The 19606-nt window shown below is 35.3% G+C and overlaps 4 protein-coding genes across 4 annotated transcripts; 2 read left to right on the top strand and 2 right to left on the bottom strand.

Annotated features, from left to right (window-relative positions):
- Positions 1–231: 231 nt before the first annotated feature.
- On the top strand, positions 232–2922 carry LOC17898389 (probable inositol transporter 2). Its single transcript, XM_006307039.2, has 6 exons — positions 232–492; positions 580–650; positions 914–1249; positions 1375–1482; positions 1570–2172; positions 2254–2922. The coding sequence occupies exons 1-6, from the start codon at positions 354–356 to the stop codon at positions 2737–2739; spliced, it is 1743 nt and encodes a 580-aa protein (XP_006307101.1). The 5' UTR covers positions 232–353; the 3' UTR covers positions 2740–2922.
- A 1907-nt stretch (positions 2923–4829) lies between these two features.
- Positions 4830–8301, top strand: LOC17897634 (transcription factor TCP24). The gene is made up of 3 exons (XM_006303139.2): positions 4830–5179; positions 5678–6815; positions 8021–8301. The coding sequence occupies exon 2, from the start codon at positions 5769–5771 to the stop codon at positions 6771–6773; it is 1005 nt and encodes a 334-aa protein (XP_006303201.1). The 5' UTR covers positions 4830–5179; positions 5678–5768; the 3' UTR covers positions 6774–6815; positions 8021–8301.
- Positions 8302–8441: 140 nt separating this feature from the next.
- LOC17898210 (F-box protein At1g30200) lies at positions 8442–10539 on the bottom strand. Its single transcript, XM_023790085.1, has 2 exons — positions 9243–10539; positions 8442–8861 (listed from the first exon to the last, which is right to left on the bottom strand). The coding sequence occupies exon 1, from the start codon at positions 10433–10435 to the stop codon at positions 9266–9268; it is 1170 nt and encodes a 389-aa protein (XP_023645853.1). The 5' UTR covers positions 10436–10539; the 3' UTR covers positions 8442–8861; positions 9243–9265.
- Positions 10540–17891: 7352 nt separating this feature from the next.
- Positions 17892–18777, bottom strand: LOC17899046. Its single transcript, XM_006304019.2, has one exon. It carries the CDS (start codon positions 18741–18743, stop codon positions 17892–17894), a length of 852 nt encoding a protein of 283 aa, XP_006304081.1. The 5' UTR covers positions 18744–18777.
- Between the last annotated feature and the right edge of the window lie 829 nt (positions 18778–19606).

The following is a 19606-nucleotide window of genomic DNA, read 5'->3' as shown; positions in this document are numbered from 1 at the left end:
TTATTTGAAATTTTCCATAAAGAATTTTATTACTCTAGAAATAAATGTATTAAACAAATATAGGTAAAATATAAAAGAAATAAATAAAATTAATAAATGAGTTATCCAAAAAGAAGAAATTTTTGAAAAAGTCACTGGAGTTTTCTAGTAAAGAAGAGTCCTCGTGTTCCATCTTAATTCTTCATTCACTCATCACCACTTATATTGTATTTTCCTCACTTTCTCCTCAGCAAATAAAAAAATACAAACAGAGAGAAAGAAAAAAACAGAACACAACAGAGAAACTCACAAGTCCTTTATATTGGTTGTTCCGTCTCATTCGACAAAACACTCTAAAACCAAGGAAAAAAAAAATGGAGGGAGGAATAATACATGGAGGAGAAGATGAATCAGCTTTCAGAGAATGTTTCTCACTAACATGGAAGAACCCTTATGTTCTTCGTCTTGCTTTCTCTGCTGGAATCGGTGGTCTTCTCTTTGGTTACGACACTGGTAAAGTTTCTTTAAATCTCTTCTTCTCTACTGATTCTTTCGTGCTTTGGAGTTTGATGGGTTATGTATGTTGATATACACATGCAGGAGTCATATCAGGAGCTTTGCTTTACATCAGAGATGATTTCAAGTCTGTTGACAAAAATACTTGGTTACAGGTTCTTTTTGTTTTCTTGCTCTCTGTTTCAATTATTACACTGGAACTAATTTCGTCACTATGTGTGAATCTTGGTTGGTCTTTGATGTTTTAATATAAGTTATGGTATGTTTTATTGATTGTAACGATTCATTATTTGCAAACAAAATTTGGTAAACATCATGTTGTTTAGTATTTACCTAAACACAAAAGCAAGTATCATCATGAACATACAAAGATACAAGCAAACACACTAAACTTGAACCATACAAAAAATGGAAACAGGAGATGATAGTGAGCATGGCGGTCGCTGGAGCCATCGTTGGAGCCGCCATAGGAGGTTGGGCCAACGACAGATTCGGGAGGAGAAGCGCCATTCTTATGGCGGATTTTCTCTTCCTATTAGGAGCTATCATCATGGCGGCAGCTCCTAACCCGTCGCTACTTGTCGTTGGCCGTGTGTTTGTAGGACTCGGGGTCGGGATGGCCTCCATGACCGCTCCTCTATACATTTCAGAAGCTTCTCCCGCAAAGATTAGAGGAGCTTTGGTTAGTACTAATGGGTTTCTTATTACTGGAGGACAGTTCTTGTCTTACCTAATCAACTTGGCCTTTACTGATGTAAGTGATACTACTAGCCCACAAAGACAGTTCTTGTCTTACCTCATCAACTTAGCCTTAAACCAAAATATCACACTTTGGCTAATTTTGGAGGGTTTCAATGTTCTGTTTTCTCTTGTTTTTAGGTGACTGGAACATGGAGATGGATGCTCGGAATCGCGGGGGTTCCAGCTCTTTTGCAGTTTATTCTAATGTTCACACTCCCAGAATCACCTCGTTGGTTATACCGCAAGGTACTTATAATTGTTTTTCTTGTATTCCAAGATTTTTGTCAGAGGGTACTAATGAACACTCCTTGTGTGTTTCTGTAATGTCAACAGGGAAGAGAGGAAGAGGCTAATGCCATACTGAGAAGAATATATTCAGCAGAAGATGTAGAACAAGAGATACATGCACTTAAAGACTCAGTTGAATCAGAGATACTCGAAGAAGGATCATCTGAGAAAATCAACATGATCAAACTATGCAAAGCCAAAACTGTTAGACGAGGACTAATAGCTGGTGTTGGTCTCCAAGTGTTTCAGCAGTTCGTTGGTATCAACACAGTTATGTATTACAGCCCAACCATTTTTCAGCTAGCCGGTTTCGCTTCAAACAGAACAGCTCTGCTCTTGTCTCTAGTTACCGCAGGACTTAACGCATTTGGTTCCATTATAAGCATTTACTTCATCGATAGAATTGGAAGGAAAAAGCTTCTCATCATTAGTCTTTTCGGAGTCATTATCTCGCTCGGAATACTAACTGGTGTTTTCTATGAAGTGACTACTCACGCTCCTGCGATAAGCTCACTCGAGACACAAAGGTTCAGTAATCTTACTTGTCCGGACTATAAACCAGCTATGACTAGCAATGCTTGGGATTGTATGACTTGTTTGAAAGCTTCTTCTCCATCTTGTGGCTACTGTTCCTCTCCTAATGGAAAGGTAAAAGACTTTAAAATATGTTTTAACTCAGAAAACATTGTTTGAATACCAAATCCCTTACTACATATATGATGATTGCAGGAACAACCTGGGGAGTGTTGGATCTCTGATGATACGGTTAAGGACTTATGTCATAACGAAAACAGGCTTTGGTACACGAGAGGATGTCCTAGCAACTTTGGTTGGTTTGCTCTTGTTGGATTAGGACTTTATATCATTTTCTTCTCTCCTGGAATGGGGACTGTTCCATGGATAGTTAACTCAGAGATTTATCCATTGAGGTTCAGAGGAGTCTGTGGTGGAATAGCTGCAACTGCGAATTGGATATCGAATTTGATCGTGGCTCAATCTTTTCTGTCTTTGACTGAAGCTATTGGTACTTCTTGGACTTTTCTCATCTTTGGACTGATCTCAGTCATTGCTCTTCTCTTTGTTGTGGTTTGTGTTCCTGAGACAAAAGGAATGCCAATGGAGGAGATTGAGAAGATGCTTGAAAGAAGATCTATGGAGTTCAAGTTTTGGAAGAAGAGATCAAAACCTCTTGAGAAACAAAACCAGAGTGCATGAGAGAAACTCAAAACCAGAGAGTGCATGAGGAAAACTCTTGTAAGGATTTCATAAGAATGCACATTGAGATTTGTAACTTTGTATTGAAACTTGATAGTCACAATTCCGTGAGCCTCTGTATAAGAATTAGTGAAATATTTGGTTGTAAATCAGATTATTGGAGATATATCTTACCATATACCATTGAAATGTCACCAAAATCATTTTGATAAGACGAGTTAGTTATATGAAAACACTATTATAAAAAACACACACACACACTCACACATTTTTAAGGATCCCTATGGTCAATACTTGACAAGTGTAAGTGGAAGTAACAAATAGTATTGTACTTTAAAACTTAAAGTAATTAGAAACAATATTTTGCTCTTTTCACATCAGAAATTATGTAAATAAAAAAAACCAATCGAAATACAACTTCATGCATAATTTTTTTTTTATTCTTAATTACGAAACACAAACCAATTACGTTAAATACATTAGGAAACATAAGATAATAGGAGGTAACATGTGTATGTTTTGGCTATATAAAAGATGGTTAAATTCGATGTGAAACAAAAATATTATGAATGTGCATAATCAATAACTATGGCTTTAGACAGCGACACGTGCTTGGCAGTCTCGAGCCCGGCGTTAGCTCTATTTACCACCGAAACACAAATATATAGATCATCACCACCTTCTTTTTGCATTACTCTTTTTATGTGACTCATGACTAATGAGTTTATATCATCAAAAGCGAGATACATATATATATCTCACTCGATACACTCCCACTCCACTTTAGATAAATCAAATACGTTCTCGTTTAGGGATATGTGACGTTCTTATATCATAACATGTCCCTAAAGATATGTGATGGTCCTAAATTGCTTGTCAAGATGATCATCAATGCAAAAGAAGGTGGTAATACAAGTTATAAAACATGTATATGTTTTGTTACTCATAATTAATACATTTTGCCAAACTTTGCTTTTATATACAAAAAGAATTTGGACATTGTTTCCCTATCAAGAAAAATAGTCGTAATTACAAAGATATTCTTGGTCGCAAAGTGTAACCAAGTTCTAGAGTTGACAATTGGTTACTTGGGCCATGATTTGGTTAGTGCTTTTTTGCTTTTATCTTCTTTTTTTTTATTTTTATTATACCTCGCATAATTCTTACATTTATCTATTTTTTCAAAACTATTATTTTTATTTAGATGTAATAAGAGTTGTATGTTTGACTTGTCTTACATCAATTTCAATTTTATCGTTATCCATTAACAAGTTCTTTGGCTCTTTTTAGATGAAGATGCTTTTGTTTTTTTTTGTTTTCACTTGAGTTTTCGTATTGGAACCTCATCCGTGAAATCATTTGAATTGAGAGTTTAATGATTTAGAACGCATTATTAATGAAACTCATTTGTCAGAATAGAATCAAACACTACTTAATTTTTTTTTAATGCAACTCATTTGTCAAAAGTCTTTGTTTAAAACCCATTTGTCCATTTAATCACCTCGACAAAGTCCTTTCTTAACCATTGTAATTTTACCAGCAAGAAACAATTATGCCAGCTTAATGTTTCTTGAATAGGTAGCAAGGGCTAGATATACATGCATCAAAGGCGAAACATTAGTGTACTTCATAAGAGTCAAAATTAAAGACGAAGTCTCAAATCTTTCTCCCATGCATCTAGAATTAGAAGTGCTAGCTAGTATAGATACTATAATCATCCTACACAACTATTTGTAGCATACATATATAAAATGTAAATTAAACTTTAAAGATCCTTACTAGTAGGCTTAATAAATAATACGCACTTGCCTTTTTAATTCATTTCACTATAGTCTATGCTTTGGTAATTCGATTAGTAGAAGAAAGCTAGTACATTTTGATATTCCAGTTGTAAAGTACATAGAAACAATGAGTGGCAGATTTGTAAAAAAGAGAAAGTAAGAAGGGTGAAAAAGAGACAGAACAGAACTAGGAAAGTACAAAACAGTCCAAAACAAAAACAGTGCACTTGTGTCTTCCCTTGTCCGAAGGCTTTACTACTACTGTGGATATATTTTTCTCAAACAGAAAAAAAAAAAAAACATTTCTCCCTCAAGAGTCTCCTTCCATTTCCCATTTTCTGCTAATTTTCTTTCACTTTCTCGGCTGATTTTTCTTGGGAAATTTTTTAAAAAGAACATCCTAAAACCCTACCTCAAACTAGTATTTTTCTTTAATGTTATATATAAACCATTTCGATTTGATTATTATTGCAGATCTGTGGATCTCAACACTCTAATGCTTATAATGGAAGCTATGATGAGATCTAAGCATGATAACAATACCAAAGGGAGAATATAGAAGCTCTTCTAAACAAAATAGTTTTGTCTTCTTTTTTTTTTTCACTCGCCGCCATTGTTGTTCTACAGTGAGCTTGGACAGTTGACACCTGTAATCCAAAGTGAGTTTCTCTTGTTGGTGATTTTTGAGGCATACTCTTTTAATTATATTTAAAACTTTCTTCGCTTTCTTTAATGTAATCAAGATTTTTTTTGTTGAGTTACTTTGCAACTGCCATGTTTATTAGGGCAAGCTTCTATATAGATAGCTTCATGAACAAAACCATTAGTTCTTGTTCTTCTTCATCTTCTTGAGCTATAAATCTCTACTCTAGCTAACTTGTGGGTATTTATTATTTTCAGACCATAGCTTATAATCTTTTTATAAAAAGAAACTCATATCCTATAGGTCTTAATAGGTTTTACATATATTTAATTTAGGGTTTCTGAAAAGGCTCTTAAGCTATAGGTCTATGAACATGAATGTTTACAGATAGGCTTTGCAGATCTACAACAACAAATTAGTAACTATTAATTTTGCTGAGACAAAATTATTCATTATTTCAGCTTTTTTCAGTAATGACTTTAATCTTCTCCTTCCTTCTTTTTTCTTTTCACAGATTCAAAGTCTATCACTGCAACATACTCAGAGGCTTTTTTGTGTTCTTTTACTTATCATAGCGTTGATAAAAGTATGAGAGTAGCGTTTCAATGGAGTTGGACGAAGACGTTGAGGTACAAAAGCAGCAACAACAACAACAAAGCAGGAAGCTACAGAGATTCTCAGACGACAACACTGGAATAATGATGAAGGATTGGAGCAATCCATCGTCTCGTATCATTAGGGTTTCACGAGCTTCAGGAGGCAAAGATCGACACAGCAAAGTCTTGACTTCAAAAGGGTTGAGAGATAGGAGGATACGTCTCTCGGTAGCTACAGCAATCCAGTTCTATGATCTTCAAGATCGTCTTGGATTTGATCAGCCAAGCAAAGCTGTTGAATGGCTTATCAATGCAGCTTCTGATTCAATCACTGACCTTCCTCCCATCAACACAAACTTCGACCAGAACCAGACCAAATCTGCTTGTAGTAGTGGAACATCAGAGAGCTCGTTGTTATCTTTGTCGAGGACAGAGATTCGTGGGAAAGCAAGAGAGAGAGCTAGAGAAAGAACTGCTAAAGAAAGAGATAAAGATTTGCAGAATGCTCAAAGCTCCTTCACTCAGCTTCTCACCGGCGGCTTTGACCAACAACAACAACAACCGAATAATAATAACCGGAATAATTGGACCGGTGGTTCTGATTGTTTTAACCCGGTTCAGCTCATGCCAAACTCATCTTCATCATCTCAGCTACCTCAAGAGCCAACAACAATGAATCAGACTAATCACCCATTCTCCTTTGTACCTGATTACAACTTTGGAATCTCTTCTTCTTCTGCCCTTAATGGAGGTTACAGTAGTAGGGGGACCCTTCAGTCCAATTCACAATCTCTCTTTCTCAACAACAACAACATTGCTCAAAGGTCATCCATTTCCTCGTCTTCTTCTTCCTCTTCTCCAATGGATAGTCAAAGCATCTCCTTTTTCATGGCTACACCTCCTCCTCTTGACCACCACAGCCACCAGCTTCCGGCTACTTTTGATGGCCGTTTGTATCTTTATTACGGCGAGGGTAACCGGAACTCCGATGATAAAGGAAAAGATAGGAGATAGGAATCAAAATGCTTTCACTTTCAACATCTCTCCTCAATCTTGGTTAGTGTTTTTTTTCTATCTTTGATTACAATCTCAATTCTTTCAATGTTAAAAATAAAATTGTTAATGGATTAGTTAAGTTTAGTAATAGTACCATGTTGTCTGATTAGTTAAAATTTGGTTTCTTGAATTCACAAAAGAAAGATGGTTTATTGGGGGCGTGGCATTGCATTGATGAGTCATATTTTGGTTTCTTGATTTCATTACAATTTTGTGTGTCTCGAAGTACTGATGACTTACATTTTAGATTTAATAATTAAAAGGCATGTGGATGAATTTGAAAAGAGGGCTTCATAGTCTGTTTTGTCTCCTCATCTGTTCTATGTTGGGTTCCCTTCTTCCTCAGCATCACTTCTTTTGCTCCAAATTGTGATCATTATATTACTTATTTTCTTTAAGGTTAGATCCGGATTTAATTTGTGTGTCCAACTTTTGATGTGCTGAATTCATTCACATATACATAATTCACCTAATCTTTTGACTCAATATGTTTCTGATTGATATACATATGCTTACCAATATCCAAATGGTTTGAATTTTTTTATATATTAGTATCAAAAGTTCTTTGTTTAGGAATCTTTATGGAAAATGTAGTTAACTGTTATGGATAATATATTTAATATTGGTATGAAAGGAAGAATCAACGTTTGGTAAAAAAGACTTTTTTCTGTGAAAGAATCAATGAAAGTTTTGTCCTTTATTATAGTTTATTCTAGAGAAAAGATGGGAAGTTGAGTGTTTTAGCCTGGCAAATATTGTAAAATATGGTTATAAAACATTGGCCTCCTCAAGTGGCACCACATGCTCTGTGTCGGAATCTAACCCATCTCTTCATTGTTGTCCCATGAGCTCTTTGCCTTTACTTTGGGGCATCATCACTCACATCTTCATCAGATCTCTTTTAACTTTACATTGCATAAAACATTTTCTCTGTAAAGGTTGGATTTGTTTCTAGTAATGAGGAACTTGCTCTGCTGAATAGATGAGTTATAATGTCACCTTTCAAATTAATGTATTTTTGCGTTATAAAAGATGATAGAAAATGTGTTTTTGTGTTTAGGAAAATGATTAAAGACCAATGGTTCATACATTACTTGCACATTTTGATTTCTTGCTAATGTTTGTTTAACAACCAGATTGGGGCTTGTACCTTCATCAAGATATATAGTTGATTTATGAAAATGTTCCTTGGAATTAAAATGCAGGAGAGGAAGTGTAATTTTGAGGATAGACAAGATGTTTGCGCAGCCCTGAGCATATATATGGATCCTCCATGCTCCATAGCAACCATAAGCCTGACAGGTTGTTCAGACCGCGAGGAGTAATTGTTGTTTGATGAGAAGATGTATTATGTATGAATCATATATATGTTTCTATGTGTGTTCATGTTCATTGTCATAAACTTTGTCCGAAACTCGGACCAATGTTTTTTTAAGGTCATCCTCACTCTGTTGGCTACATGCTATGTCTGAGCTTCTTCTAGGTTACAATTGGGGCAATACGAGTGTTCTGATTCAGTTTTCAAAACAACACACTGTCCATGATAGTTGTTGATATGCAACTTGATGATGCAAACCATAAGTTTAGCAAGTACTGTGTGATAGTGATAAACGAGCATAGATCAAATTACAAAGAAACATCAAAGTGTTAGCTTCAACTTCAAGCCTTCAAGAACAGAGCATCAAGTGTCGAAATAAAGAGAAATATTTATTACAGACTCTTTTATAACATAATCCCTTCTGTGTTACAGCGATTCCCATCGTAATGTGTCTATTTTAAACACAGACCACACACATATGATCTTTGCTCATTCGCAGACTTCTATTACAAGTGTATGTACAACGGCGTTTTCCCGTTTCAGAGAAACTCCCTCAGGCATCCTCCTGATGCTTGCGGATTTGATGCGCTCCGTCCACATGGCTGGCAAAGCAGTATGTGTCAAAAAGTCAGAGAGTTGCGGTTTTTAGCTTCAGGACATTTGTGATCTCTCTCTCTGTACTCTTTCCAGCATCCTCCAATATATGTGGATTTGGTTACACCCACCACCTGCAAAATCTCAATGATTAACACCTTCCACATGTATAATACAATACAGCCTAAGACTCAATGATATGTACGAAAAGCTACTCAAGTTTTCCACAATTCAACCTCATTTTCATTGAAACTGTGAAGAGGTAAAGAGAATCTAACGAAGGTCGTGGAGGTAATGTATTATCTCAACAAAAGCATGAAACTTCAGTTTAAGAAACATCATCACCCAAATTAACACAGCTCAAAAATAACATGAGCACAGACATAGCAAAAATCATTATATAATCCCTCAGATTGGTTCTTAATTTAGGCGTTTTCTTCTAGCATCGTTGCTAATTCAAACGACCAAAACAGAGCAGTACAAAAAAAACAGAGAATAACACAATGTAATTGTACCTGAAACCGGTCGTAATGCGAAATCAGAACGAGTTCATCTCCAGACAATAAGTCCTCCTCTTGATCAACATCTTCGCCGCAGTCCCATACGGTTCCTCAAACGCATCAGACAACCAAGAAGCATCACACACTTCTTTCTTCGACTCACTCGGCCTAATAGCCACCAATGTCGCACCTTTCAAAACCGTGCCATCAGGTAAATCCAATTGCGGAGCATACCAAAGCCTCATGTTCAATGCAGGCACAAGCGTCCGCTTCGAAGCAGAGCTAGCAGATAAAGGAGTAACTCTAAGCTCCTCAAGCTGTTCTCTATTCATGCACAAAACACCTTGTCCATCAGCATCAGATAAAACCAAACGGTCTAACGTCTTGTGCTCAGTGATGATCGGCTGGAGAAGATAATGCCGAGCCGAAGCAGCGATTAACGAGCTAATCGTCCAAACTACACGCAGCTTAAGTCCACCATTAGTGTAGAACGACTCAGGTATGTTACCATTGTCTTCATCAACAACACAATTCTCAAGATTCTTGACTTGATTCGATGGAATCACAGAAGATGCGCCGAGGATCATACAATTATCAAGCGTAGATCCAAAATCAGCTCTCCATTTCAGTAATATACCATCCTCGATCCCCAATTCACCCGTCGGGAGTTCGATTCTCAGAAACCTAATCTCGTTAAAGTTTTTCAAAACCTGCGTCGGCGAGTGATGCGTAACGCCGCCTTGCTCGATCTCACCGCCGATTTCATCGTTAATCGCCGAAAACGACGCGTCGAAGGAAGACGACGACGAAGACCGTTTCGGTCCTAGAAACTGCCCTAACGCTTGAAACGGTTTGAAAATTGGAGCGAAGACGAGACGGAACAAGGCGGAGAAAGAGCCACCAGCACCGACGGCATCCGAAATCGAAGAAGCGTTAAGTGAGAATCTCCGATTATCATCAGAAGAAGATGAATCATCATCGGAGATAACACAATCAACGCGTACGAGAACGTTCTCAACGAAAGGGACGAGAGAGTGAAATCGACGGGACACGATACAGCAACGGCCGAGATCTTTGACGTCGGCGACCTTATCGAAGATGAGAAGGAGAAGAGAGTCAGGGAGAAGATCGAAATGATCGAAAGAGGTTAGAGATTGAGGCTCTGGGTGGATTCGTGAAACTGGATCGGAGCGAAGAAGATAAGACATGTTTGAGGAGATTATTTTCAGAGTGTGAGATCTGAGGAGGAGGAGAAGAGAGAGGGAGAAGACGCCATTGATGAAGGGGAGATTGAATTGAATTGAAGAAGATGATGATGAAGAGGTGTTGGCTCGTGATTGCTTTTTGTCTTTTAGTGAAGAGAGAGCAAAGAGAAAGAAGATAAATGTGTTACTACGTTAATTATATAACTTTGTTTATAGTAAGTAATTTGCATGATTTATATATATAAAAAAAGTTAATTATATAGATTAGGATAGGTAAACTCTCTTAATTATTAAAGTAGTTTTTCGAAATTATGTGTGTGTTTTTAATTATCAATCCCACAAAATTACGAGCTATTTTAATGTTGGAAAATAAACTTTTAAATATGTTTACTAAAAATTAAATGAGCTGTGGGAGTTTAATGAGAGAAGAAGAAGACTAGAAGAGTAGAGTACTGTTGTATTGCTTACTGTTTCCGTCATGAGTTGTTATATTCCATTTTTAAATATAATTGCAAAACTAATTAGTAATAATTTATACAAAATAAAATATTTGCTTATTGGTTATTGGTAAAACCAACCAATGCATTTCCAATATTTAGATATTCATATTATATTGATTATTCACACATGACACACAATCTAATTATTTGTATTAATACAAAAACTATATCATCTTTATATAAAAACAAACAACTATATAGTAATCCAGTTCTAAATACGATATCGAACATGTATAAATTATATTAAAAAGGATCTTAAAGAAAATTTTACTCAATTTAATTTGAATTGGTTTTCTCTATTTTTGAAAAGTTTTTTGATTTTCAAATACCGTGAAAAGTGTAAATTTAAAGGAAATAGCATCTAGCAATATATGTAGTTATGGACCATAAATAATAATACTGGTGTTGGTGACAACAAAATGTTTGGTACGTATTTTGACTAAGAAAAAATATGTTAGGTAAGGTTTCAATCGCATGGCTCTTGTGAGAGATTTCTCAATTCTTATTCTTACTAAAAAGGTGAATGAAAGCAAATCTTACTTGTAATCTACCAATACCTTTTTTTTTCTTTAATTATGTTTTAATATGACCAGCAATATTTTTAATGACTTTTCGAAAAGAAAATATCTTCTTTCGGTTACTTAATTTGGTAAAAAGCATTCTAAAGAAAGAAAAGAAAAAAATAATAATGCTGAGACTGTTTATTTTGTGACACTTGTTATGCATTACCAAAAAACTTGCAAAAGCATGTAAGAAAACTTACAATTCTCAAGACTTGGAACAATATTTTCAAATTTACTATAACATTTCTAGGAAATTTTATTAGGTTTCCCATAATTTGAAAATAATTGTATGAACGTTTTAGAAAATCAAAAGAATTTGTATAACTCTATATATTATGTGTTTGTAAAAGCTTTTGGCAGTTCTCCAACAAAGTGTGATGAAGAACATTTATATGTACATTCGAAAATGTTATTTTGGCTACGGATTATATTTTTCTTACACGGATGTATAATTTATTCAAATACAAAAAATATTGTTTACATTGTATACAATAATTTTCACTTCTAGACTTCTAGTTTTACCACTATTTTTACTCCACTGAATCACAGGCTAATTTCATAATCGGAATATTAAGAAAAAAAATGGTTACCACGATGCTTAAAGTTAAAACGTTTGTGCTTAATTTGCTTGGTCCAATTCTTCTTGATAGCATATTTGAACATCATCACACGTCTATATCAAACTTTATCCATGGAAAACAAACAATAATATAGTAGTAATGTAAATGTATCTCTGAATAAGTACTTTAGTTATCAATCAATTATATAAACCAAATCTACGACATATTTGTGTGGATATTATAGTGTTTAATTTAGCTAATGTCACAGTCATCCTTAGTGGAACGTTTCTTTTGTGATGTCTATAAATATAGTTTACAAGGTTATAAGTAAATATGTGCATATCCATCCACATAGAGTCATATTATTTCGCTAGTCTTGGCTTATAAGTCGCAATATATGGGTCTCCACCAAGTGGACGAGTTTGGTGCAAGTTGCATTTATATCAGTTTTATAAATCATTATTGTTTGACGTTTTTATTAACTAAATGAGATTAGGTATATTCGTGGATTTAGAGTGGATAAGATTTGAGAAAAGCGTAAGACAACTAGTTGATATTAACTTAATAATTTAAATTTAAATTATTGTTATTTAAAATTTTAGTAATTACTATTTGTTCGTAATTAAAATAGTAGAAAAGTTAGACCGATTCAAAAATAGATGTAGAAGGCTTATATGATAGTCTTAGTAGCAGCTGACATTATATACCATAATCTCTTTTAAATTACAAATCATCTTAATATAATATGCTCTAAATTACAAATTATCTTTATATATTGTGCTATATAATACTAGCTGATATTAAGAAGTAGAAAAAACCTTAAGGTTGCTAAATTAAGATATCCAGAAAATAAATAATACATACACCAAAAAAGAAGTTTTATAAACTAGAGTAATGAACAATCAGCATAAATATTTACGATATATTCTTCTCAAGTCATATTCCCGATCAGTATAAATTGGTGATCCCGACTGATCTATCAATAACATGCACACACTGTATGTTTTTAACAATCATATGATTAAGACATACTGATAATTATATAAAATAATAAGGATACAAATGACATTCTAAATGTGAAAACATATCTTAGTGATTGGAACAATGCGAGAAAAATAATTGGTCGCAGAGATGCGCCAGATCATATTTGCTACCACCCTCAATAATTAATAATTATAGATAGTATGCATTTGTAGGTTTGTGTATAACTAATGTGAGGTCTTCATTAATACATTATTTTTTTATAAATTTGATTTGTTTTAGTAAAGTCTTCGCATTGACCGTAGTATCCCATTTCCACGTTTTTTTTCCTTGGGGTCTAACTTTTTTTCACTTGCCATCTCCATCATAAACGATAGAGCTTGTTTGTATACATAATGAGCTTTTACAAGTAAATAAGTAATAGGGGAAGGGTCTATCTCACTAAACAAAGATCTCATTCTCATGTAAACCAATCTAGATAACCTAATGCTACATATATAAGACTCATGTGATCGATTCGTAAGCGTTACGTTCTACTTTTAACTTTAACATAATCATACATAACGAGTGTTTGTTTGTTACAATTTTTTTTTTTTCGATGTGTTTGTTTGTTACATATATAACCTAATGCTACATATATAACCTCTTTTGTTTGTTACTCTCGCATCTCTTTAACGAGTGTTTAAATGCTTACGAGCACCACAAATCACACTAATCATATACCTAATTTTTTTAATTCGTTTTATATAATTAAAATACTATAGTGAATGCCTTTTTCTTAATACATTTTCAAACATAATAGTGTAAGCATATATGTAACCTTTCACATATTTATGTGTAGTAATTAAGCTGATGTATGTACGTGTTTGCGTTTGCTTCACGTAATCGGCAATCACATGTCAAATGCCTTTAATTAGTTTATTTGGATCAAGTAGATTTTTTATTTTTGTTGTTATCAGAAGTAAAGAAGTAAAAGCTTAAACACCATTATTTATGTCTATATTTATAACCCTTTATTATATTCACATTAGCATTAACAATTTTTTAAATTCACTAAATATGTTTAGATTACATCGTAAGGATTCACCGGAGACACGGCGTCGCATGTGTCCATGTGTTTTGTCTGTACCTTTCCCCGGGAAATTCGTACGGAGATTCACCGCTTTTTCACTTTCGTCTGCTTTGCTTTTTATACTAATCTAAAAAATCATTTGTATCAATTTATGTATTCCCTATATATTGGATATATGAAGAATCAATTATTCAACAAAAAACGTTTATTACTATTGAATACCGTAACGTGTATTGTATAGAAATTATGGATGATATAAACTCTTTTTTGGAATTGTAATTTGCACAAAATAACACATTCTTCTTTTATAACAACAAAACATCTGTATTTTCTGGGACCATTTTGACCTAATTGTATTTTCATTTTTATGCTCTCTAACCCTTCAGCATCTCACGCTCTTTCTATATCCCATTTTATATATACAAAGGTCGGGATGAGTTTCTTCGTTCGTGGCGTGATTGAAGGTCTTACGTTGGGTTGCGACTTGCGACGTTCATTGCGGAATGAGCTACAAAAAACTTTATATTTTCCAAGATATTCACTTGTAAATATTCCTTACAACTTACTAAAATATTTTTTCTTTCATAGTATCGAAGTCATATATAATACTCCATATCTCTTTTTTTTTTGTGTTAACGTAATATTGTTCGAAACATCTTTTCAGTTATAACATAAAGATTAAAAAAAAAAACAATTTTCGATAAGTTTATATCAGCTACATGATAATGTAACATTGTACCAACAATGATAAGTGTCTGTAAGACTTATAGTTAACATAATTGAGTTTCTACCAACTCTAAGGGCCAAGAGTAAGCTATTACTAATGTAAAATGAAAACGATAAATAACAGAGTCTGGCGCGTGAAGTTTACGCGCGGCGACTTCTCTCTCAAACCCTAGTTAAAAGTTTTTCGTGCGCCGCCGTTCTGCTTGCCTCTCCGGTGTCCGGTCGCGACCGGTGCCGTGAGAGGGCCCTTTCTCTTTTAATCTGTTATTCGTCTTGTTGCCGGTCTAGTTCTAACTTTCTTGAGTTGGCCCTGTTTTCTCACGGCTCTGGGAGAATCCGCCGTGCGCGACGGCCTCTTTTGGTGGTTTGGTGCTCCTCGCTTGGGCTCCTTTGCTTGTCGACGGCGAAGGAAATCAGTGAAGATCTGTTCCTCACCCAAGCGTCTCGCATCTCGACCGGCGGAGATTTACTTTTGTAAATCGCCTCTCCCCTCGTGTTTCTCCTACGGCGGTTCTAGCTTGTCTCGGCAGCAGCTGTGGTGTTGCTCTTCCGTCTTCTTAGGGTTCACAAATTCCAAGCCTTGGCTTGGTTCGCCGTGCTACGATCCGCTTTTATCGGAGATTGGGAAGCTTTCCATGGTTTAGTTCGTTTCGAGGACGATTCTGTTTCCTGGATTTTGCTTCCACTGCCCTTTCCGTGTTGGTCGTTTCGTATGCCGGAGTTATGACTTTTGGGTGGTTTTTGGTGGCTGTGATGAAACTTCTCCGCCGTTAGGGGTTGTTGGTTTCTGTCGCTTAAGGTCATTGAAACCTCGACCACTCTGGTTTCTCTCTGTCATATAGGTTTTCAGGGCTAAGCTCCTTTTGGCTTCAATTTGAGTTTTCTTCGTCGCTTCTTGGCTAAGGATGGGCATCTCTCTGTTGGCAAATTTTACTTGGAGCAGTAGTAGAACTATTAGGAGGATGCTTCGTTGTGGCTCGTCAAGTGTCTAGCTTCGTATATGGTGCTCCTTTTGTGCCTTAAGGTGGCTGCGGTCGTGTTTGATTTGGAGATGTTGTAGCCTCCGGTGGTGGCTAGCGCTTCTTCTCCAATTGATTTCACGACAGGTTTATCAAGTTTAGTTGCTTTAGCTCACGGTCCTGGATTTGTTTGTGTCTGCTCGTTGTTGTTGCTTTGAGTAGAAGTAGGTGTTGCTTTGAGTACTCGCCACTGGTTGCTTGTGTTTTGTGCTCTAGAGGAGCTAGTAAGGCTGAAGGCGTACAGTGTGGTTTTTATTTCCGTTATATTGCTCTGCGCTAGCCGACTTCGGGAATGAACTTGGTAGAGGGAGCTCACACTGCTCGTAAAATTCAGCTTGTGAGGTTTCGTTCAGGGAAAGCTCATGGTTTTGGTCGATGAACCGCTCTCACATGTCGCAGGGGAGTATGTGATCTAGGGTTTTAAGTCCTTAACCGTTGACGGCCCAGTCTCGGACCTCCTGTGAAAGGCTTCTAGTGCAAAGAACTTTCTGCAACTCGACGTTTAAGATTAGCAGTCGCTCTTCTTCTTAAGTAACTGATCCGTATAGAACATCAAATTCGTAATCGCTTCATCGTACTCCTAGCTTGACTGATCTGGTTGAGTGGATGGACCGAATTCTCCAGCTTGTGAATTATGCTTCCATGTTTTTGCTTTTTTTGCCATGGAACCCCATGTTTTTGCTTTTTTTGCCATGGAACCATTTGTTAAAGGTTTATAATCTTTGATTGTAACACCTAAACTGTTTTCATCTTAATGAAATATTTACATTCTTAGCAAAAAAAAAAAAAATGAAAACATTATCTGGAGAATTTAAAATGTTATTCACTATAGTTGTCCCCAACATATAATAGTATATATTATCTGTATATGCAAAAATTTTGAAACATTTAAAGCTTTGTCTAAAGCTAGTCTTTTTGTTTTCCTTCTTTAGTTTGTGCTGAATCACACATTACTTTTTTTTCATTTTCTCCATCAGCCGGAGTCTTGAAAAGTGAATGCTTTGAAAGCTAGCTTTTGGACTTTTACAAGTCTTTCTACAATTATTTCAACATTACAAGAAGTTTCCGACATAACTACGTACCAACCACAGCTACCTATAGTGGACGTATACACTTATATATCAATCAGGAGATGTTTACAATTCTGAGTCACAACGCATGACATTTTGACTTTTAATATATTTATCGGAAAAGAAAAACTCATAACTAACGTCTAACGATGCCTTTTTGCCATCATGAATTTGACTTTGTAAATGGTTATTTTCTCGTCCTTTATTAATCTGAATCCAATATGGCACATCATCCTCGAGTCATTTTCATATCTTCACATCATTTGTTTAGCAAAAAATTTATCTTCACATCATTTTGTTCTCAAATTCATTTATCACACCATAAGGAATTTATGGGCCTTATGTTGAAAGCCCAATACAGGCGCATAAACAACGACGACCAAACAAGTTTTATGATCCCTCTTAAGTGAGAGTATTGTCCATCAAGAAGATAGATCATCCCAAATTTAGTTTACAAGTTCCGACAGAAGAAGCTAATACCCATAAAAAAAAACTTTGATATATGTTTCCAAATATCCTACAAGATCCATTAATGAAAAGGATTACGAACCTCATCTTGTATATCTAATTGACTTTGCATCAGAATGTCCAAATGGAATTTGATCCATTGCATTCTCTCTTCGACTTGGATAGTAGAGCAAGTTAAATTAATTCCATAGTTATCCCTAACTTAATTTTAATAAACAAGATTTAAAAAAATCTAATTCTTCCTTTCAAATCTAGACACATGCATGTGACACAAGATAACCGATAGTATAATGTTTTTCTTTGGAATATATAAGTAAGCTTTTTCTTACAACGGACCCAACACATCAGTAACTATTATCCTTTTCACATTCTTATATTAAATTTACACCGACGACTGCAAAAATAGTCGTCGTCTCATCACCAAGTTTTTAAAATAGTACTCTACTATCAAAAACATAGAGAAAAAGTTCTGACTAATTTAATACTAAGATCAATTTAAATTATGTAGCTGAAACTCGTGATTGTGATCTGATCTGTTTATTGAACCGTTGGATGAAGTCTTCGACTCGTTTGTTCAACTCTTCGTTCGACATCTTTGAAAACTCTTCAGATTCTTCTTTAACATTCTCCCACTTCTCTGGAACTACCATCCATGTCGAGCTATCCGACTTCCTTCGACCATAGCTTTTACGTTTGGTCTCTATACCTTCGCTGAGCCTCTTTCTCCGTGGCTTATCTGATTTACTTCTCCCGTACAGTTTAGGGTTCACATGCTTTCTTGCGTCGCAAACTTCTAGGCTAACAACAGTTTGATCAGTAATCGGTTTATATTTCTCGATAGCGACATCGTGTCTTGGTTTCTCCTCGTTCACCACTCGTACTATTTTCTCGGGAGGAGAAACGCAAACGATCTCTTTCACCACCGGTGGTGCTTCTTCTTCTTCTTCTTTAGGGTTCTTGGTCTCGACATCTTTAGAGTTCTTGATTTCTTCATGTCTAGTGTACTTTTCTTGGTATGTTAAGACGGGAATATGAGAATAGTTATCTACACGACTTCTCATCGTTGCCGCTGCGGTTGTATATTCACTGTAAAAGTCTTGACTCTCTTTATGAGTGAAGGCGCCATAATCAGCGGCTATTATGAGGATAAGAGTGTTGGAGATGAAGAACAAGACCTTCGTGTCTTTGAAGATAGAGGATGGAGATAATTCGAAAACGTAAAAGATCAAAATGTAGGTGAAGATCGATAAGAAGATGGAAAGCAACGAAAAAGAGTAGTAACAACGTCGTTTCTTTGGCTTGTAAGGCTCGAACTTAGGGTTCTCGATCATGTAAGAAGACATTGCTGTCATTTTCACGTATAAGGAGAGGAAACGAGAGATTTGGTTTGTGTTGATCTTTTGAGGTGTTGTAGAAGAAGCCTTTATATAGAGAGTTTCATGGAAGTGAATCATTGAGTTTAAGCAATGTCGAAATTGTCCTTGTAAAGTATTTGTATTAATTGCTGTTGTGACACGATTCAAGATTAGTCGCGTCATAGTGAATTACGTGGAAACTAAAGGGAAACTCGTATTTGAAACATCCTGGTAGGTGCCCGGCAATTCACATTTAGTAATTAAGTTAGGATATATATCTTGTCTACTTGAAGTATTACATTTGTATAAATATGTTTTGCTAAATTACAAAAAAAATAATTAATTTGGGAAACATAGTTTGTCAAGGCATCGATCACGCTCGAGTCTCGACCATTGGTAGGTACATCAGAGTTTCGAGTTCGACACGTCATCATTAGAGGCAACAACACAATCGAATTATATATTATCGGTTTTATAAAGATTTGAGACCTCATGTAAATGAGTCATTACATTTTGTGAAGTATGAATTATATAAACAAAACATATATGTATAGCACTTTAAATCTAAATTTTGCGAAACTAGAATTAAATCATTAATTCGACTTTTTGGGTAAATATTTTATGTCTTACGTGGTCACAAAGTTGTCTTTATAGATATATCGTGATAGCTAAAAAAAGCTAGTCTTCTTCCACGTAAACGTGAAAGTGGGTTGTTTTAATTGAATTATCTAATGATTCACTATCACTTTACGAATAAATATACTGAAAGCTGGTTCAATAGCATTTTTTCACCTACAAAATTAAAAATAAAATAATATCTGGTTCAATAGTACCTTTTTATACTAATTTTGATAAAATAA

This window comes from Capsella rubella, unplaced genomic scaffold, assembly GCF_000375325.1.
Source record: "Capsella rubella cultivar Monte Gargano unplaced genomic scaffold, Caprub1_0 scaffold_1, whole genome shotgun sequence".
In the NCBI taxonomy this organism is placed as follows: Eukaryota; Viridiplantae; Streptophyta; class Magnoliopsida; order Brassicales; family Brassicaceae; genus Capsella; species Capsella rubella.
This window is presented reverse-complemented; position numbering and strand designations above follow the sequence as displayed.